The sequence below is a fragment of the Cervus elaphus genome, chromosome 8 (assembly GCF_910594005.1).
Source record: "Cervus elaphus chromosome 8, mCerEla1.1, whole genome shotgun sequence".
NCBI classification, from domain to species: domain Eukaryota; kingdom Metazoa; phylum Chordata; class Mammalia; order Artiodactyla; family Cervidae; genus Cervus; species Cervus elaphus.
In genome coordinates, this window is record NC_057822.1 from 47,876,831 (window position 1) to 47,896,507 (window position 19,677).

General features: G+C 42.6%; 1 protein-coding gene and 1 long non-coding RNA gene across 2 annotated transcripts in view; one reads left to right on the forward strand and one right to left on the reverse strand.

The window, feature by feature from the left end:
* COQ10B (coenzyme Q10B) overlaps positions 1-843 on the reverse strand; it is a 17,467-nt gene extending 16,624 nt beyond the window's left edge. The window contains exon 1 of the mRNA XM_043910499.1: positions 413-843. Coding sequence (XP_043766434.1) covers positions 413-534 — 122 coding nt within the window. The 5' untranslated portion in view covers positions 535-843. The remainder of the gene's footprint in view (positions 1-412) is intronic.
* LOC122698840 lies at positions 510-18,991 on the forward strand. The gene is made up of 3 exons (XR_006342437.1): positions 510-998; positions 15,093-15,175; positions 18,169-18,991. It is a non-coding gene; the product is annotated as an uncharacterized LOC122698840 (long non-coding RNA).
* The last annotated feature ends 686 nt before the right edge of the window (positions 18,992-19,677 follow it).

Here is a 19,677-nt window from a genome sequence, read left to right on the forward strand (position 1 = left end):
CCACGTCCATCAACACCCTACTTCTGCGCCGCAGTTATAACTTCCGGAGAACATCAGCCGTAGGCCGTAGGGGAGGAGACCGGAAGAGCGCAAAGGCACCCCCCCGCCCCATCCAGTGGATTCATCAGCGGCTTCCAAGTCGCTGACCGGAATGATTCACCGCCTCTCGCGAGGGCTGGGAACCACGAACACAAGACGGGGCGGCCTGGACAGGCTGGCGACCCTCCGGCCAAGGGGGCGGAGAGAGGGGGCCAGAGTTCGTCACTTGCCGAGGCAGTAGGCCCTTTGTCTACAGAGACGCGGAAACGCATCCGATCCGCCTGCCTCACCGCAAATGTCCCGGGTCCCCTTCCTCAGCAGGCCGTGGGGAGGGAGAAATTACCCTCGCTGCGGCGCCCCTGTTGTTCATTACCTGACATTCCTCGCAGGCACCTGCGCTGGAGCCGGGGCTCTGGCGGTTGCCGCCGACTTCGGACGGCATCCCGAGACCACCTTTTTAAGGGCTCTTTGACCTGTCCGAGCTGCCATGATCATCTTACTGAAGCCGGTCGCCAGTAAACCCGGACCAGGCCCACGGCACCGCCCTCCTCCGGCGGCCCGGGCCAGGCGCCGCCGCCCTCCAGCCAATCGGCGGGCCCCTGGGCGGTCAGGCACGCCCCATTTTCCTCTCTCCGATTGCGCATAGCTGACGCACACTGCCAGTGCCGCAGAGCCCACTGTAAACGGGCTACGTCATCCTGCCGGCCAATCAGAGGGACCGCAGAGCCGCGTGGACGAATCCCTCTAGGCCGGCGGGTCTTTAGTGCCCGCCGCGCTCTGACGTAAGCATCACCGTGACCGCTCACCCTTGCTCCAGCTCAGGAACTGTTCCTCGGATTCACCAACCGCCGTGGTTCTCTTGAGGCTGCTTCCGGTCTCGAGGCCCGCCACGTGAGCCCAGCGCAGGGGCGGGAGAAAGCCCGAGGTTCTGAGTATCGATTATGTAACTGTACGAACCGGTGAGTGCTGGGCTGGACCTGCTACCCCTGCCGGCTGCGAAGTGTGGCGTCAGTCTAGCTGTTAATCAACGTACCTGCTGTCCTTACGCCGTGAGGTTTTTATGAGGGCAATATAATAAGGTTATGGCCTTAGAGGAGAGACTTGGTTCTGTTTGCCTTCTAGAATTCTGTGTGGCCAACATTTTAACTGGTGTTCATGTATGGGTTTGGGTTTCCCTCAGCACATACAAACCGGATTTTGCGTCCATTCACCCATTTCAGGAATCATTCATCAAGTCTTGACATTTGTACTCGCTTTGTTCTTAGGTCCTTTTTTAACTTTTATATGCCGTAGTTTCTTGTAAACTGTAAAGTGAGGGTAGCCATACTGTCGATATTTAAGTGCACACAGTTTTGAGAAATTGTAGCTGACTAAATGAAATAAATATTTATTGACCACTCACTCTGCGCTGTATTAGGTGCAGGATAAATGAACAAAAGTCTACTATCATAGAGCTTATAATCTAGAGTAGGGGAAATAAATTTTCATTCAATTAAAACAGCGTCAGATAATCATATGCTGTAGGAAAAAGTATGAAAAGCAGATGGAGAGGGCTAAAGGGGGGTGCTGTTGTCAGGTGGGCCTCGGAGAAGGTGATAATGAACAGGCCTAAATGAAATGAGGAGGTGAACTATGTGAATATTTGGGAAAGGAACAGCAAGTGCAAAGGCCTCAGAAACAGTCTTGCCTGTTTTATGAGAAGCAAGGGCTTTGTATTACAGTCAGTGAGGGTGAGAGTGGTAGGAAATGAGGCCAGAGGTAGTGAGGGCTTTTTCATAGTATCTGGGAGGCCATGGTGCCATCTTTGGATTTTATTCTAAGTGTAAAGGGAAGTCATTTGAGATGACTTGATCTGATTTACATTAACATAAATATTCCAGCTTTTGTGTATCTGTATGATGATTATTTTCTACTCTTGCTTTCTTCATTGCAGCTGTTGTTCAGTTGCTCAGTTGTGTCTGACTCTGCGGACACCATGGCCTGCAGCACGCCAGGCTTCCTTGTCCTTCACCATCTCCTGGAGCTTGATCAGAGTCATGTCCATTGAGTCAGTGATGCCATCCAACCATCTCATCCTGTCATCCCCTTTTCCTCCTGCCTTCAGTCTTTCCCAGCATCAGGGTCTTTTCTAATGAGTTGGCTCTTCGCATCAGGATGTCAAAGTATTGGAGTTTCAGCTTCAGCATCAGTCCCTCCAATGAATATTCAGGGTTGATTTCCTTTAGGATTGACTAGTTTGATCTTGCAATGCAAGGGACTTTCAAGAGTCTTCTCCAATACACAGTTCAAAAGCAGCAATTCTTCGGCACTCAGCCTTCTTTATGGTCCAACCCTCACACCCATACATGACTTCTGGAAAAACCATAGCTTTGACTAGACGGACCTTTGTTGGCAAAGTAATGTCTCTGCTTTTTAATATGCTGTCTAAGTTGGTCATAACTTCTCTTCCAAGGAGCAAGCATCTTTTAATATCATGACTGTAATCATCATCTGCAGTGATTTTGGAGCCCAGGAAAAGAAATTCTGTCACTGTTTCCAGTGCTTCCTTATCTATTTGCCAAGGAGTAATGGGACTGGATGCTGCAATTCATGGGGTCGCAAAGAGTCGGACATGACTGAGTGACTGAACTGAACTGAAATGGGACCGGATGCCATGATCTTAGTTTTCTTAATGTTGACTTTTAAGGCAGCTTTTTCACTCTCCACTTTCACTTTCATCAAGAGACTTTAGTTCCTCTTCGCTTTCTGCCATAAGTGTCATCTGCATTGCTGACGTTACTGATACTTCTCCCAGCAATCTTGATTCCAGCTTATGCTGCATCTAGCCCAGCATTTTGCATGATGTACTCTGCCCGTAAGTTAAATAAGCAGGTTGACAATATTCAGCCTTGACATACTCCTTTCCCAATTTGGAACCAGTCTGTTGTTCTGTGTCCAGTTCTAACTATTGCTTCTTGACCTGCATATAGGTTTCTCAGGAGGCAGATAAGGTGGTCAGGTACTCCCATCTCTTTGAGAATTTTCCACACTTTGTTGTAATCTGCACAGTCTAAGGCTTTATTGTAGTCAGTGAAGCAGAAGTAGATATTTTTCTGGAATTCTCTAGCTTTTTCTATGATCCCCCAGATGTTGGCAATTTGATCTCTGGTTCCTCTGCCTTTTCTAAGTCCAACTTGGAACATCTAGGTTCTCGGTTCACATACTGTTGAAGGCTAGCTTGGAGAATTTTGAGCATTACTTTCCTAGCATGTGAAATGAGTGCAATTGTGCAGTAGTTTGGACATTCTTTGGCATTGCCTTTCTTTGGGATTAGAATGAAAACTGACCTTTTCAGTCCTGTGGCCCCTGCTGAATTTTCCAAATTTGCTGGCATATTGAGTGCAGCACTTTAACAGGATCATCTTAAAAGATGATTTGAAATAACTCAGCTGGAATTCTATTACCTCTGCTATTTTTCATAGTCGTGTTTTCTAAGGCCCACTTGACTTCACACTCCAGGATGTCTGGCTCTAGGTGAGTGATCACACCATTGTGGTTATCTGAGTCAATATCTTTTTTGTATAATTCTTCTGTGTATTCTTGTCCCCTCTTAATATCTCCTGCTTCTATTGATATGATATGATATGAAGTTGCTCAGTTGTGTCCGACTCTTTGCTACCCCATGGGCTATAACCTACCAGGGGGATTTTCCAGGCAAGAATACTGGAGTGGATTGCCATTTCCTTCTCCAGGAGATCTTCCCGACCCAGGAATTGAACCTGGGTCTCCCTCTTTGTAGGCAGACGCTTTACCATCTGATCCACCAGGGAAACTCATTCTGCTTCTATTAGGTCCATACCATTTCTGTCCTTTATTGTGCCATCTTTGTGTGAAATATTCCCTTGGTATCTCTAATTTTCTTGAAGAGATCTCGTCTTTTGCATTCTATTGTTTTCCTCTATTTGTTTGCATTGATCACTTAGGAAGGCTTTCTTATCTGTCCTTGCTATTCTTTGGAACTCCGCATTCAAATGGCTATATCTTTCCTTTTCTCCTTTGCCTTTCGCTTCTCTTCTTTTCTCAGCTATTTGTAAGGCCTCCTCAGACAACCATTTTGCCTTTCTTTTTCTTGGGGATGGTCTTGATCACTGCCTCCTATACAATGTCACGAACCTCCGTCCATAATTCTTCAGGCACTCTATCAGATCTAATCCCTTGAATCTGCTTGTTACTTCTGTATAATTGTAAGGGATTTGATGTAGGTCATACCTGAATGGCCTAGTGGGTTTCCCCACTTTCTTCAAGTAAAGTCTGACTTTGGTGATTAGGAGTTCATGATCTGAGCCACAGTCAGCTCCCAGTCTTGTTTTTGCTGGCTATATAGAGTGTCTCCATCTTCAACTGTAAAGAGTATAATCAATCTGATTTCAGTATTGACCATCTGGTGATGTCCATGTGTAGAGTCGTCTCTTGTGTTGTTGGAAGAGGGTGTTTGCTATGACCAGTGCATTTTCTTGCAAAACTCTGTTAGCCTTTGCCCTGCTTCATTTTGTATTCCAACATCAAACTTGCCTGTTACTGCAGATATCTTTTGACTTTCTGCTTTTGCATTCTAGTTCCCTCTGATGAAAAGGACATGTTTTTTTTTTTTTTTTTTTTGGTGTTAGTTCTAGAAAGTCTTGTAGGTCCTTCCTTGCAGTTACCCCTTACTGGATGCTTTGTGGTGTGAATTCAAATCCCCAGCTACAGAGTATGTCAAGCAATTTTGAGTTCAACATGGGATGTAATTGTTGATTGAGGTGGTTCTATTGCTGCATCCTACAAAATTGTTGACTAGTCTGTGTGCGCATGCTAAGTCATTTCAGTCATGTCCAATTCTGTGACCCTGTGGGCCATAGCCCACCAGCTTCCTGTATGGGATTCTCCAGGCAAGAATATACTAGAATAGTTTCTTGTGCCCTCCTCCAGGGGATCTTCCTGACCCAGGGATCAAACCCACGTCTCTTACATTTCCTACATTGGTAGGTGGGTTCTTTACCACTAGAGCTACCTCGGAAGCCCTTTGTTAACTAAAGTAAAAGTGAAGTCTTTCAGTCTTTCAGTTGTGTCTGACTCTTGGCAACCCTGTAGACTACCAGGCTCTTCTGCCCATGGGGTTCTCCAGGGAAGAATACTGGAGTGGGTTGCTATTTCCTTCTCCAGGGGATCTTCCTAAATGGCCTATTAAATGTATTTTTTGACATAATACATGATGTACTTGTGAACTTAATAGAAGGGTTTCTTTTGTTAAATTCACCAAACATTTTCTCATAGAACTCTTCTCAGACATAAGAAAATATCTACTGAATTGGCTCATTCAGTTGAATCGTTCTCCCTCCCCTGCTCTTCCCCCAAGATTTTGTTTAAGGCAAATAAAGGAATCTTTGTGACAGTTGACAGTGTATGGTACTCATCTGAGTTCTTAGCAAAGGATAGAGTTATGTGTCAGAAGCTTAAAGGTGATAAACTCTGGTTCAGTTTTAGTAGATGATAGTGCTTCCATATATCATAGGGGAAAAAAATCTGTTTCGACAATAGGAAAGGATATGTAGTATGTTAAAACTCAGCAGAGATCTGTGGGAAGCAGTAATTCAGAATTCAGACCACCTATGCTGCCAAAAATATATCTGATACACCACCACCTATTGAATGTTACCGCCAAAATAATTGAAGCTGAATCTGGTCAAGCTTGTGGATATGCCAGTTTAAACGGGGGATAGAAGAACATGTTAAATGACACCAAAGGAATACAATCTGCCAATATGGAATATGGGAAATTCTGTAGGACAATTGACCCAATTTCTTCAACAAATAAATGTCAAATAAGGAAGATTGGGGGTAGGGGGACTGTTGTAGATTTATAAGATTTAAGAGGCATTATTTACATTTCGTTTTGAACAAACCAAATATTAAAAAAAATACAAGACTGGGAAATTCAACTGAAATACCTACCTTAGTAAAGATTCATACTGAAGATTAGAGGTAAAATATGTTTCTGTTTTACTTTAAAATGATCCAGTGAGGGTAGAGGAATAGAGTATATAAAACAAAATTGATCGTTTGTTGATAATTATTGGACTGGATAAGTGTAATTAGGAATTTGTAATAGTATTGTATCTAGTTTTTCTGGATGTTTGAAGTCTCTGTGTATTCTTTCTGTATCTGTACACACACACACACGTATATATACATGTGTATGTTTATTTTTTAACTTTTTATTTTGTATTGGGGTATACCTGGTTAACAGTTTTGTGATACTTTCAGGTGAATAATTAAGGGACTTAGCCATACATATACATGTATCCATTCTCCCCTAAACTTCCCTCCCATCCAGGCTGCCACATAATGTTGAGCCGAATTCCATTTGCTATACAGTAAATCCTTGTTGGTTATCCATTTTAAATATAGCACAGTGTACAAGCCCATCCCAAACTCCCTAACTATCCTTTCCTCCCTCCTTCCCCCCACCTCCCCATAACCATAAGCTCATTCTCAAAGTCTTTGTCTGTTTCTGTTTTGTAAGCAACTTCATTTGTATCATTTCTTTTTAGATTACACATATAAGGGATGCCATATAATGGTATTTCTTCTCTGACTTACTTCACTCTAGGTCCATCCATATTGCTGCAAATAGCAGTATTTTATTCTTTTTAATAGCTCACTAACATCCTTTGTATATATGTACCACATCTTCTTTATCCATTCCTCAGTCGATGGACATTTTGGTTGCTTCTATGTCTTGCTGTCATATGGGTATATTTAATTTCTGCCTTTCATATAATCTTTACAAGTGACATTTTCCTGATTGACTTCTATGTAGAAATATACTTTGATTTTTTTGCTCACTTCAGAACCCTTAATATAGATTGAACAGAACCATAAAGGCTTCAGATAAATAGGCATGGCTATGACTTTGTATTCAGTTCAGTTCAATCACTCAGTCGTGTCTGACTCTTTGCAACCCCATGAACCGCGGCAGCACGCCAGGCCTCCCTCTCCATCACTAACTCCCAGAGTCCACCCAAACCCATGTCCATTGTGTCAGTGATGCCATCCAACCATCTCATCCTCTGTCCGTCCCCTTCTCCTGCCCTCAGTCTTTCCCAGCATCAGGGTCTTTTCAAATGAGTCAGCTCTCTGCATCAGGTGGCCAAAGTATTGGAGTTTCAGCTTCAGCATCAGTCCTTCCAATGAACACCCAGGACTGATCTCCTTTAGGATGGACTGGTTGGATCTCCTTGCAGTCCAAGGGACTCTCAAGAGTCTTCTCCAACACCACAGTTAAAAAGCATCAATTCTTTGGCATTCAGCTTTCTTTATAGTCCAACTCTCACATCCCTACATGACCACTGGAAAAACCATAGCCTTGACTAGACAGACCTTTGTTGGCAAAGTAATGTCTCTGCTTTTTAATATGCTATCTAGGTTGGTCATAACTTTCCTTCCAAGGAGTAAGCGTCTTTTAATTTCATGGCTGCAATCACCATCTACAGTGATTTTGGAGCCCAGAAAAATAAAGTCAGCCACTATTTCCCCTGTCTCCCCATCTATTTGCCATGAAGTGATGGGACCGGATGCCATGATCTTTGTTTTCTGAATGTTCAGCTTTAAGCCAACTTTTTCACTCTCCTCTTTCACTTTCATCAAGAGGCTCTTTAGTTCCTCTTCACTTTCTGCCATAAAGGTGTTGTCATCTGCATATTAATACTGTTTTAAATCAACCCTTTGGTCAAAACAAATACAGGATGAATTTTAACCACAGATTAAGACTTTTAAATTTTTAAACATCACTTGTAAATATTTCTTTCCTGAAATAAAACAAGGTTTCAAAGTTAACATAATCTCTTTATTGGGACCTTTTTGATCAATAGCATAATCTTCCCAGCACTCTCAATGATCTCTTACAGGGATTATCTTTGTGAAAATTTTGGTTGAAAGAACATCTTCCGTGACTGAATCAGGAACTGAATTACTGAATGAGAGATTAGTGTAATTATAGGTGTTAGTTTCCAATAAAAACTGACTGTAAAAGGGAATTAACTGGACAGTTTGTCCTTACTGATATGGTTGTGTTAGGAACCAATCAGGAAAATTATACCAGTTATCTTTGACAGGAAATTTAATATAAAGACATTGTTAAACAGAGATTGGAGAATTAAGGTGATACAATTTCTGACAACATGTGTGAAATGTTGCCAATTACTTGATGCTTTTGAACTGTGGTGTTGGAGAAGACTCTTGAGAGTCCCTTGGACTGCAAGGAAATCCAACCAGTCCAGCCTAAAGGAGATCAGTCCTGGGTGTTCATTGGAAGGACTGATGCTGAAGCTGAAACTACAATCCTTTGGCCACCTCATGCAGAGAGCTGACTTATTTGTAAAGACCCTGATACTGGGAAAGATTGAAGGCGGGAAGAGAAGGGGACGACAAAGTGGTTGGATGGCATCACTGACTCAATGGACATAAGTTTGAGTAAGCTCCAGCAGTTGGTGATGGACAGGGAGGCGTGGAGTGCTACAGTCTGTGGGGTCACAAAGAGGCAGACACGACTGAGCGACTGAACTGAACTGAGAGAAGCTGAGAATCAGAGACTCAGTGCAGTGTCAGGACTTTTACTGGGGGCTGACCACATGGGCACCCTCTACCTGAGTGCTAAATTTCACTCCCAAAGTGAAATTTAGCACTCCCAAGGAAAGAAAGCTGTTGTGGCATAAGCCATGTTGCTTACACAGTTTAGACATAGTAGACAGATTTATCATTTTGGGGAATGTTGGAAATCTGCTTGAAATCCAGGTTCCAAAATGCCAACCAAATATGGGAAAACTGCTTGGAAATGCAAAGCACAATAAAATAATTACATGAACAAACAAAAGTACCTGTTAAAGTTGCTATAGTTGGCAGCACTTAAAATTGGTAATTAGTATTTTTAAAAAGCTGCATAGCTTAAAAGTTACATAGCTACAAGATGATTCTTTGTTGATTAACTTTTAGCAGTTTTATTTAAGAGGACACAATAGATTTAATAAATTGGAATTCAGTAGACAATCCTAGATTTAATTAATAAAATGTAATTATGCACTTGATTTACTCTTTGGGCAGTGTCCTGATACTGTTACAACTTTAATTTTAAAATATTAACATACCTTTCTTATGTAGAAGTCTATTTTCCACTCTTGAGGGGAAAACATAGAAGAATTGGATCATGGTATCCTTTCAGAGAATGTTTTACTGCTTGATTACATGTTTTGGTTTCACCTATTTATAAGAAGTAAATTACATGGTATTCAATTTAAGAATAGATGAGTACAGAAACACCATGTTGGGAAAAATAAAGATTCCCAAACAGAAAAATAACACAACTAGCTGCACAGCTCTGAGAATTTAATAGTAAATCAACTTTTGGGGCTTCCCTGGTGGTTCAGTGTTTAAGAATCTGCCTGCCAATGCAGGACATATGGGTTCGATCCCTGATCTGGTAAGATCCTACATGCCTCAGAGCAACTAAAGCTCTGCACTACAACTGTTGAGCCTTCAGGTCACAACTAGTGAAGCCCAAAGGCCCTGGAGCCTGTAGCTGCACAAGAGAAACCTCCGCAGTGAAAAGTGCACACAGGACAACTGGAGAAAAGCCCATGCAGCAATGGAAGGGTCAACTATGCTTCAGACCGTTTATTGATACAGTCTTTATGATGTGTGCAGAGATAAGGCAGTCGTGTTATGGTGCACTTTCCACATTCCCAACCTTCAGTTCACTCAGTATATACTCAGATTATCAGTTTATATATAGAAGGATATAACTCGGGACTATGAAGTCAGGTGAAAGAAGTGCGTGGGGCAAGGTATGTGGGCAGGGGCTTGAAGCATCCATCTCTGAGAGTGCCACTCTTCCCAGTCCCGTGTATTCACTGGCCCAGAAGCTCCCAACTTAATTTTCTTTGGAGCCCTTCTATCATGTTTTGACTTTTTTAAAGTTTGATTTTTCATATTAACATCTTTATGCTTAAACTCTTTCCTCTTTGGAATAATTTGTGAATTTAGAGTAATTTCTGCCAATATCCCGCTTCTTAAACAGTCTTCCCTTTAAGAATTTGGTGTAAAAATTAAATTATACATATACTGACTGTGTTTGTATATGCATAATATTAATCAATGAGTGCATAAATCATGCTTAACCTTTGGGGAATGAGACGTGACATTTTACTTTTCATTTTATATCTTTTGGGGAGGCACTATTTGAATAATTTATAATATACATTGTTTTTTGGAATCAGAACTAAATTATTCACGATATTAGATTTGGTAGTGATTTATTGGATATGACACCAAATGCTCAAGCAACAGAAGAAAAAAAAAGGTAAACTGAATTTCATCAAAGTTAAGTTTGTGCATCAAAAGACACTGTCACCAGAGGGAAAGTCAACACATAGTGAATTAGAAAAACTCAGTTTCCCCCCTATGTATTTCTCCTGTGTGTCTCCTTTGCTACTCACACAAAACACTTCACTTCTTGTCCCCAGACACGTGGAGGTTTTTCCCACACTGGGTGATTGTGTCACGCCAGCTGCGTATCTTACAGCTTAGCTCAGTTCTCGCCCTGTACCTGAAGACAGTGCTGGGCCCACAGGCTAAGGGCTCAGCCCTGCAAGACTGTGCCCGCCCTGCTTTGGATGCCTGTGACAAGCAGTGGGTCCCCAGGGTAACCCACAACTTCTGTCCCATTTGGCTACAAATCAGAGGTTCCCATAACTCTCTACTTGGAATCGATTAATTTTTTTGAGAGGCTTATAGAACTCAGGGAAATGCAATAACCAGTTTATTAAAGGCTATGATAAAGGATACAGATGAAGAGACACATAGAGTGAGGTCCCAGAGGGTCTCAAGCACAAGAGACTCTGTCCTCACAGAGCTGGTGTGTGCCTTCTTCCTAGTCTGGATGTGTTTGCCAACCTGGAACCTCTCTGAATCTCATACTATTGGAATTTTGTGGAGGCTTAGTCACATAGGCATGATCAGTTAACTCCATTTCCAGCCCCTCTGCCCTCTTTGGAGAAGTGAGGAGTTGGATGGCAGAAAATTTTAAGCTTCTAATTACGGCTTGGTCTTTCTGGTGACCAATCCCAATCTAGGACTGTTGTCTCCCTCACTCCTCACTGCTGCTTTCAGATTATTATTTATTCACGTTTTTGTGAAAGCCCAAGCTTCTTTGAGCCTCATATTCTTAGAGTATAATGTCATCCTCTGTCTGGCTGCATTATTGTTATTTCATGGAAGACATGTTTGCTTGTAGTGGATGCTATAGGCTACCCAGACTCCTTTCTCTCTCCCTTCATAACTAGAGCTGTTGGGAGTTCTTTTGGTGACAGCTCTATGGGTATTGCTTGTAGTTAAAAGAGAGCTACATCTTCCAAGGTCATGCCCTTTGCTTGGGGAAACACATCCAAAGTCATGTTGATTTGGGAGTATAAAAGTCCAACTCGTGAAAAGACAGCCTTCAGAATGGGAGAAAATAATAGCAAACGAAGCAACAAAGGATTAATCTCAAAAATATACAAGCAACTCCTGCAGCTCAATTCCAGAAAAATAAATGACCCAATGAAAAAATGGGCCAAAGAACTAAACAGACATTTCTCCAAAGAAGACATACAGATGGCTAACAAACACATGAAAAGATGCTCAACATCACTCATTATCAGAGAAATGCAAATCAAAACCACAATGAGATACCATTACACGCCAGTCAGGATGGCTGCTATCCAAAAGTCTACAAGCAATAAATGCTGGAGAGGGTGTGGAGAAAAGGGAACCCTCTCACACTGTTGGTGGGAATGCAAACTAGTACAGCCACTTTGGAGAACAGTGTGGTGATTCCTTAAAAAACTGGAAATAGAACTGCCATATGACCCAGCAATCCCACTCCTGGGCATACATACCGAGGAAACCAGAACTGAAAGAGACATGTGTACCCCAATGTTCATCACAGCACTGTTTATAATAGCCAGGACACGGAAGCAACCTAGATGCCCATCAGCAGACAAATGGATAAGAAAGCTGTGGTACATATACACCATGGAATATTACTCAGCCTTTAAAAAGAATACATTTGAATCAGTTCTAATGAGATGGATGAAACTGGAGTCCATTATACAGAGTGAAGTAAGCCAGAAAGATAAAGACCAATACAGTATACTAACACATATATATGGAATTTAGAAAGATGGTAACGATAACCCTGTATGCAAGACAGAAAAAGAGACACAGGTGTCCAGAAAAGACTTTTGGACTCTGTGGGAGAAGGTGAGGGTGGGATGATCTGAGAGAACAGCATCGAAACATGTATATTATCAAGTGTGAAACAGATCACCAGCCCAGGTTGGATGCATGAGACAAGTGCTCAGGGCTGGTGCACTGGGAAGACACAGAGGGATGGGGTGGGGAGGGAGGTGGGAGGTGGTTTCAGGATGGGGAACACATGTAAATCCATGACTGATTCATGTCAATGTATGACAAAAACCACTACAATGTTGTGATTAGCCTCCAGCTAATAGAAATAAATGAAAAAATAAGTAAAATGACAGCAGACTGAAAAAAAAAAATAAAGGCCCAATTCCTTACCCCAGTTTAGAACAACTCTCAAAGGCCATCCCATCTCCAGAGTTCCCCATATAATTGAAGTCTTTGTTGCAACTGGGTGGTAGTTCAGCTTCTCCTGCCCAGTTCTGATTCCTTCTGCCAGTTTCCATCTCAGAGTCTGCTTCATAGGGAACCCCACCTGTGATCCAAGAAAGCAGACTCTAAAATGGGACTTTTCAAATCTGGATCACCTGCAGTCTGGCTGGTAATGAGGACCCTCTCACTGGTGGTAGGTAAAGCACTAACAGCTCCTGTTGAGATATTGGGAGACAGACACTGAAAGGCTGAGGTTAGTCACTAAGAAGAAGTTCAGTGTTAAGGCTGGAGGGCATCATTTTTTGGTAGTATATAAAGAGAGTGTCCTTGTCTCTGTCTCCAGCCAGAGAGCAAAAAAGGCTGATGTCAGGTCTGAGACTAAATAAGAATAGCAGAGCTCTAAAAGTGGACAAAACACTCAGTCTCAACATGTATTTTATACAAGGCGAGGGCCCTAATTGGGAAGGATTTCAGTCCTAAGAAACTGAGCCAGAACTTCTGGGTCAGTGCACTCAGGCAACTTGAAATCCTAGATTCCCCTGAATCCTTTGGGCCTATGGAAGTGGTCCAATCCTGTAAAAAAGCTAGTGCTCCCTGTTGCTTGAGGAAGATACAAAAACTGTTGACTTATTAGAAGTCAGCTGCTACCCTCCCTTTCCTTCCTAGACAACACACCAGTAACTGGGTTAAGTCATACATCACCTGACAAGGGAAATGCTGGGTCTGCTATGGGAGGAAAGGGACACCTCAAATAATCAAAGGACCTGGCCAGTATATACCACCAGGATGTAGAAGATGACATTAATAATTAAATTCTGAGGGGTCTTAGATCAAGGGTTAGGGCTGGGTAGCAGAATGTAATGGATAGGATTTACCACAGATCATGACTGCAGCCATGGAATTAAAAGATGCTTGCTCCTTGGAAGAAAAGCTATGACCAACCTAAACAGCATATTAAGAAGCAGAAACATTACTTTGCCAACAAAGATCCATCTAGTCAAAGCTATGGTTTTTCCAGTGGTCATGTGTGGATGTGAGAGTTGGACAATAAAGAAAGCTGAGTGCCAAAGAATTGATGCTTTTAAACTGTGGTGTTGGAGAAGACTCTTGAGAGTCCCTTGGACTGCAAGGAGATCCAACCAGTCCATCCTAAGGGAAATCAGTCCTGAATATGCAGTGGAAGGGCTAATGCTGAAGCTGAAACCCCAATACTTTGGCCAGCTGATGAGAAGAACTAACTCATTTGAAAAGACCCTGATGCTGGGAAACACTGAAGGTGGGAGGAGAAGGGGACGACAGAGGATGAGATGGTTGGATGGCATCACCGACTCAATGGACATGAGTTTGAGCAAGCTCTGGGAGATGATGATAGACAGGGAAGCCTGGCGTGCTGCAGTCCATGGGGTTGCAAAGGGTTGGATATTATTGAGTGACTGAACTGATTGATATGGGAATACTATCCCATAATATGGAATACTCCGACTAGGATCTGGGGAGGCAGTGCTAGCATTCTGCTAGGATGGCTCACATTAAGTGGTGTAGAAATGGCTGAACAATTGTGAAACATGGTGGAAGAAGGGATCAGAAGGCTCAGAGAAGTGAGTGTGCTAGAGTAGGTATTCCACACTAAGCCCAGAAAACTGCTCCACAGGAAGGCTCAGAGGACACTTCACTAACACAAGAAGGAATGTGAAAGGGGCACCAGCATCACTGGAAAGGACTGAGGTGAAGGGAGTGAGGTACTTGACTCAGGTTCAAAATGTAAGGGGGTGCCAAAAAGCTCAGTAACCAAGATAAATAATATTGTAATGATATTTAAATATTAGTGCAGAAAAATCCAAAATGAACAAGATGTCAAAATTTTTGATAAGGACAGGATCAATATTACTGATTTTTCCTTTTGCCTCAGACTCCAATATGGTTCAACACAGCCCTGTTACTCATGGTGACTGTCCTTTACAGGCCTTAGGTGATGGCAGCAGAAAAAGTTACATAGCTGACTTCCATGTGAGCAATGGTGATGATAGGATCCCAAAATAGAGGCCAAGTGGTGATGTTTAACCCTCAGAAGCAAGGTGGGTACAATTGTAGTTAGCACAAGGTCGAAATGGCTGCATGGGGGCTCCTGCCCTGCGAAAAGATACAAAGACAGTTAATCCAACCGGCTGTCCTTAGAGGCAAGATTGATGGGCAGCCTACAGGGATGTTGCTTACTCTATACAACCAAGAGAAATCAAGGGTGGATTTCTTCAGGAGGCTGAAGGCAGCTATTCCAGTAAATTTTTTTTAAATTGATCCTTTAATAGTTTCTGTGCATGAGCTAGCTTTCAGATGTAGAACTCTAATTTCAGACTATTTGATTGAAACAGATCCCCAGGAAGTGGGCCCATATAACACCATGGAGCTAAAGAATCCTCTAGTACTTCTTCAAAGACCCCTATCATTTGCTCTGGTAAGTGTACATTGGGGAAAGTAGAATAACCAAATGTTTTGAGTCCTATGGACACTACAAGTTGACACTGATAACCCAAATTGTCATAATGGTCCCTGTTAGAGTGGAAGTCTAGGGTCACAAGTGGAGTCTGGGCCCAGGTCTGGCTCATGGTGCTAAGTATCATTTCCCAGGTTCCCAGATGTTTAATTGGAATGAATATAGTTAGAAATTGGCTAAACCCTCACATTGGTTGCTTGGCCTGTGGAATAAGAACATAGTGGGGAGGGCTATTGGACACTCTGCCAAGATAGCAGATAAGAAACATTTTCATAGCCTAGGAAGTATGGCAGATAATAGTGTCTAAAGACCTGAAGAATACAAAGGTTGTGGTCCCCATCATGTCTAAACTGGAGTCTGGCCTTTCAAAAGGCTGCACAGACCCTGGAGGATGACAGTGAATTATCACACATTAAACCAAGGAATAGCCTCAGTTGCAGTTGCTGTGCCAGATGTGGCTACAGCAGATTAACATGACCTCAAGTACGTGATAAGTAGGTACCGATTTGAGGAAAAGAGTTGTTTTCCATCCCTAACAAGGATTTAAAACACTTACTTGAGCTGCACAAGTGTATATATTTTAAGTTTGACTCCTGGATTGTGTTATTTCTTCCATAATATGGTCTCTCATAGTAACTATCATAATACATATAGTCTTAAAGGACCCAGACAGCAGAAAGTCATATCAATTCATCATATGGATGTGCATTGTGTTAATCTTGTCAGTCAGACTAAATGACCACAAAATGTTAGGTATACTAGAGGCTTTGGAAAAACATATGTATTCCAGAGAACAGGAGATAAACCCAATGAAAACTGAGGTCTGCTTTGTTAGTTATATTTATAGGGCAGGATTTCCCAGTGGTGGCACTGTTGACATACTGGGTCAGAAAATTCTATTGCGGGGAGCCTTCCTGTGGAGCATAGGACTCAGCAGTACCCTATGCTCTAGACACCAGTAATTGCTCACACATAGAAAAAATGACAATACGTAGTGGCTTGAGTAGTTACAGATGTTTCTGCTATTTTAGGAGCACAGCAGTATCACAGCATGCCATCTGTATCTCACTCCTCGGGTGAGAGTTCCTGGGTGGAGTGACACTGGGTCAGTGTCAGGTGGAAGAGCTGTACAGGAAATGAGGGTGGGAATAGGAAGGAGGGCCTTCTAGTAAAAGAGGATTAGGTTGTGACAACCAAAAACACCTCCAGACATTGCCAGATATCCCTGGGAGACACAGTCACTCCCAGCTGAGAACCAGTGTATTAGGGGTAGTGTCCAGGGGCATGCCGGGGCACCCCCTCCAAAGTAAAGGACACACTATTGCATCTTGTACCTCCCATCACTAGGAAAGAACACTATGCCTCGTGGGTTTCTTTTGGTGACATAAAAAACTGCCAGCTTTGTACTCTATAGCAACTGTCGTTAAATTGCCAACATATCTAGGTTGACTCTGGTACCTGCCTAAAACAGATTACCTGTCATTGACCCAATGACTCTTACCTGCTGAACATCCCTTACCCTATTTCACAAACCCTATTTCTCTAGTCCTGACATCCCACCTTCCTCTGCCTTCTGCCAGTTTCTTAGTTCAGCTAGTGAAAATAGCCATCCTAAACTGAATCATTAATGACAAGGTTTCTTGCCCTTGTACAGTGCATCTGTCATTGAGAATCCAGTGGCAAAATTATGTGGCAGGTCTCTATATTAGATAGCAAGACAGTTCAGATTGCTTCATTCAGTATTAATTATCCATTCAACAATGTTGTTCTGTCAGGTACCACATCTCATACGACTCTTCCCCTGTTACGCCGTTCACCAACCTTTCTGTTTTTGGAAGCCCCGCGTTCGTGCTCACCTTGGCACGCTGGCATTTGCCACGTCTGGAATACCTCTTCCCCCTTGTCCTCATTCCCTTATTTCATGTACGTACCTCTTCACAAGTCATCCTCCCAGACATCTTGCTTTTTCTGCCTATCCTGTCCTGCCACCCTGCCCACTCCCCTTACTTTGCCTTATTTTTTTAATAGCATTTGATAGTACCTGAAATTATGCAAACACATACAGTTTTGGTTTTTTTCTTTTTTGGCTGTGATATGAGTCCTGTGGGATCTTAGTTCTCCCACCATGCACTGAACCTGCAGTGGGTTAATTGCCCAAAGCATGGAGTCTGAGCCACTGGACCGCCAGGGAAGTCCCCAAATACAGATTTTTAATCTCTTTCCCTCAAAGATTCTGATCTCTGTGAGCACAGTATCTTATTCAACATTGTATTCCCAGCATCTAAAGTGATGTCTGGTATATGATAGGTCCTTATTGGTTATTTATTGACAGGTTTTCAAATATTTTTTCAATAAATGAATGGTGAAATTTACCTTTATTTTAATTAGGGTTCAACTGTATATACATACCAGTAGGAGATACCTATTAAGACATTTATTGGAAGGAATTGGTTTACACAATTGTGGGAATCAACCAATAAACAAGTCCAGAATCTATTGGGCAGGCCATCAGTAAGGGCAGGCTGGAACTCTGGCACAGGCTGAAGTTGCACAGGTGGAATTTTCTTAGTGAAGTCTCAGTTCTGCTCTCAAGACCTTTCAGATGATTGAATTAAAACCCACCCAGATTATCTAGGACTATCTACTTAAAGTCAGTTATATCACTTGAGCACATCCACAAGGCCATTATAGCAACACCTAGGTTAGTATTTGTATGAATAACCGGGACTGTAGCTTAGCTACATTGACACATTGGAAGACCATCACGGCATTCTAGGCATCTGGACGCTTCTGAGACACAATCCTCCTAGCTACCTGGGACACCTACTTATGTGTGCTCTGAATCTAGATATTTTACCATTACAAATCAAAGACTGCTCTTGGTTGATGACTTTTAGTTAGAAAAAAAAGCTAGTTAATGAATTCACACTAATATATTAATATATGCTTTTCAGTTCTAGTTAGAGCTGGTATAGCTGAAAGGAAGAGAGATCACCCAAGCTACTGCAAGAAAAGTAGCATCTACAGAATGACCCTTTGGAAGCTCGGAGCTGGAGGTGGTTCTGGATTCAAGGTGGTGGGGACTCAAGCAACAGGAGCACGTGCTTCTGCAGACAAAGTGACAGTTCCCACTGATTTTGTTAGTAGCAACTACTTCAAGTTAAAATTCCCAAGAGAAGGCATCTTGACTTAGCCAATAACTTCCTTAGTTTTAGACAGGTTGTGCTGTATTCCAGGCCGGGTTCTAGGTAGCTGGCCAGGTACCTGTCTATTCAGAACAACCCAGTGCTGTTCCCCTGAACAGAGTTTGGTCAGGTCAGTTGAAGCTGGAAGGGAAAGTCAGGCATGACAGACACATTGACCAACACATTCAGAACATCATCTTGGGGTTATCTGTTATTTAGCTGAGTAATGCCCAAATTTTCAGGAATAAAGCTCTAGTTTTGGAAGTTTAGGCATAACTGAAAGGCAGATAAAAGTAGATGTTTTCCCTGGGGTACATAGAGTCTAAAGTACCTTTGATTTAGGAGATTTCTGGAAAGCTCAACACTACACATCAGGACTGTGGTCACTTTGTCCTCTGACAGCCCCTTTATCCCTGAAAAGATGGGCTTGATAAATTGTCACTGCTTTTCAAGTAGCATAGAGCTTCAAGGCCTTTATCTCCTACGGTAATTTGTGCAGTACAGCTAGCATTTACCATTCTGAAAAATTATATCTTATTCTTTGTCTAGAAGGGCTTCCCTGATAGCTCAGCTGGTGAAGAATCTGCCTGCAACGCAGGAGACCCTGGTTTGATTCCTGGGTCAGCAAGATCCACTGGAAAAGGGATAGGCTACCCACTGCAGTATTCTTGGGCTTCCCTGGTGGCTCAGCTGGTAAAGAATCCGCCTGCAATGCGGGAGACCTGGGTTTGATCCCTAGGTTGAGAAGATCCCTTAGAGAAGGGAAAGACTACCCACTCCAGTATTCTGGCCTAGAGAATTCCATGGAATTCTAGAGAAGTCCCTAGTCCATGGGGTCACAAAGAATTGGACACGGCTGAGCAACTTTCACTTTTGTCTAGAAAAATCATGTATAATTGCTACTTTGCAATATTTTTTTTTGAGACTGATAAGGATTATATTTTCCTTCTAATTGGATGTCATCACTCTCAATGATTTGGGTTATATATAGGCAGGCAGGGGCAGAAAAGCCCTTTTGATTAAAAAAAAAAATTTTATTTATTATTTTTGGCTGTTCTGGGTCTTTGCTGCATGGTTTTCTCTCTAGTTGTGGTGAGTGGGGGCTACTGTTTGCTGTGGTGCACGGGCGTCTCATTGCAGTGGTTTCTCTTGTGGTGCACCAGCTCTAGGGCACTCGGGCTTCAGTAGTTGCAGCTCTGGGACTCTGGAGCACAGGCACAATAGTTGTGGTGCAGGGGCTTCGTTACTTTGTGGCATGTCGGATCTTCCCAGATCAGG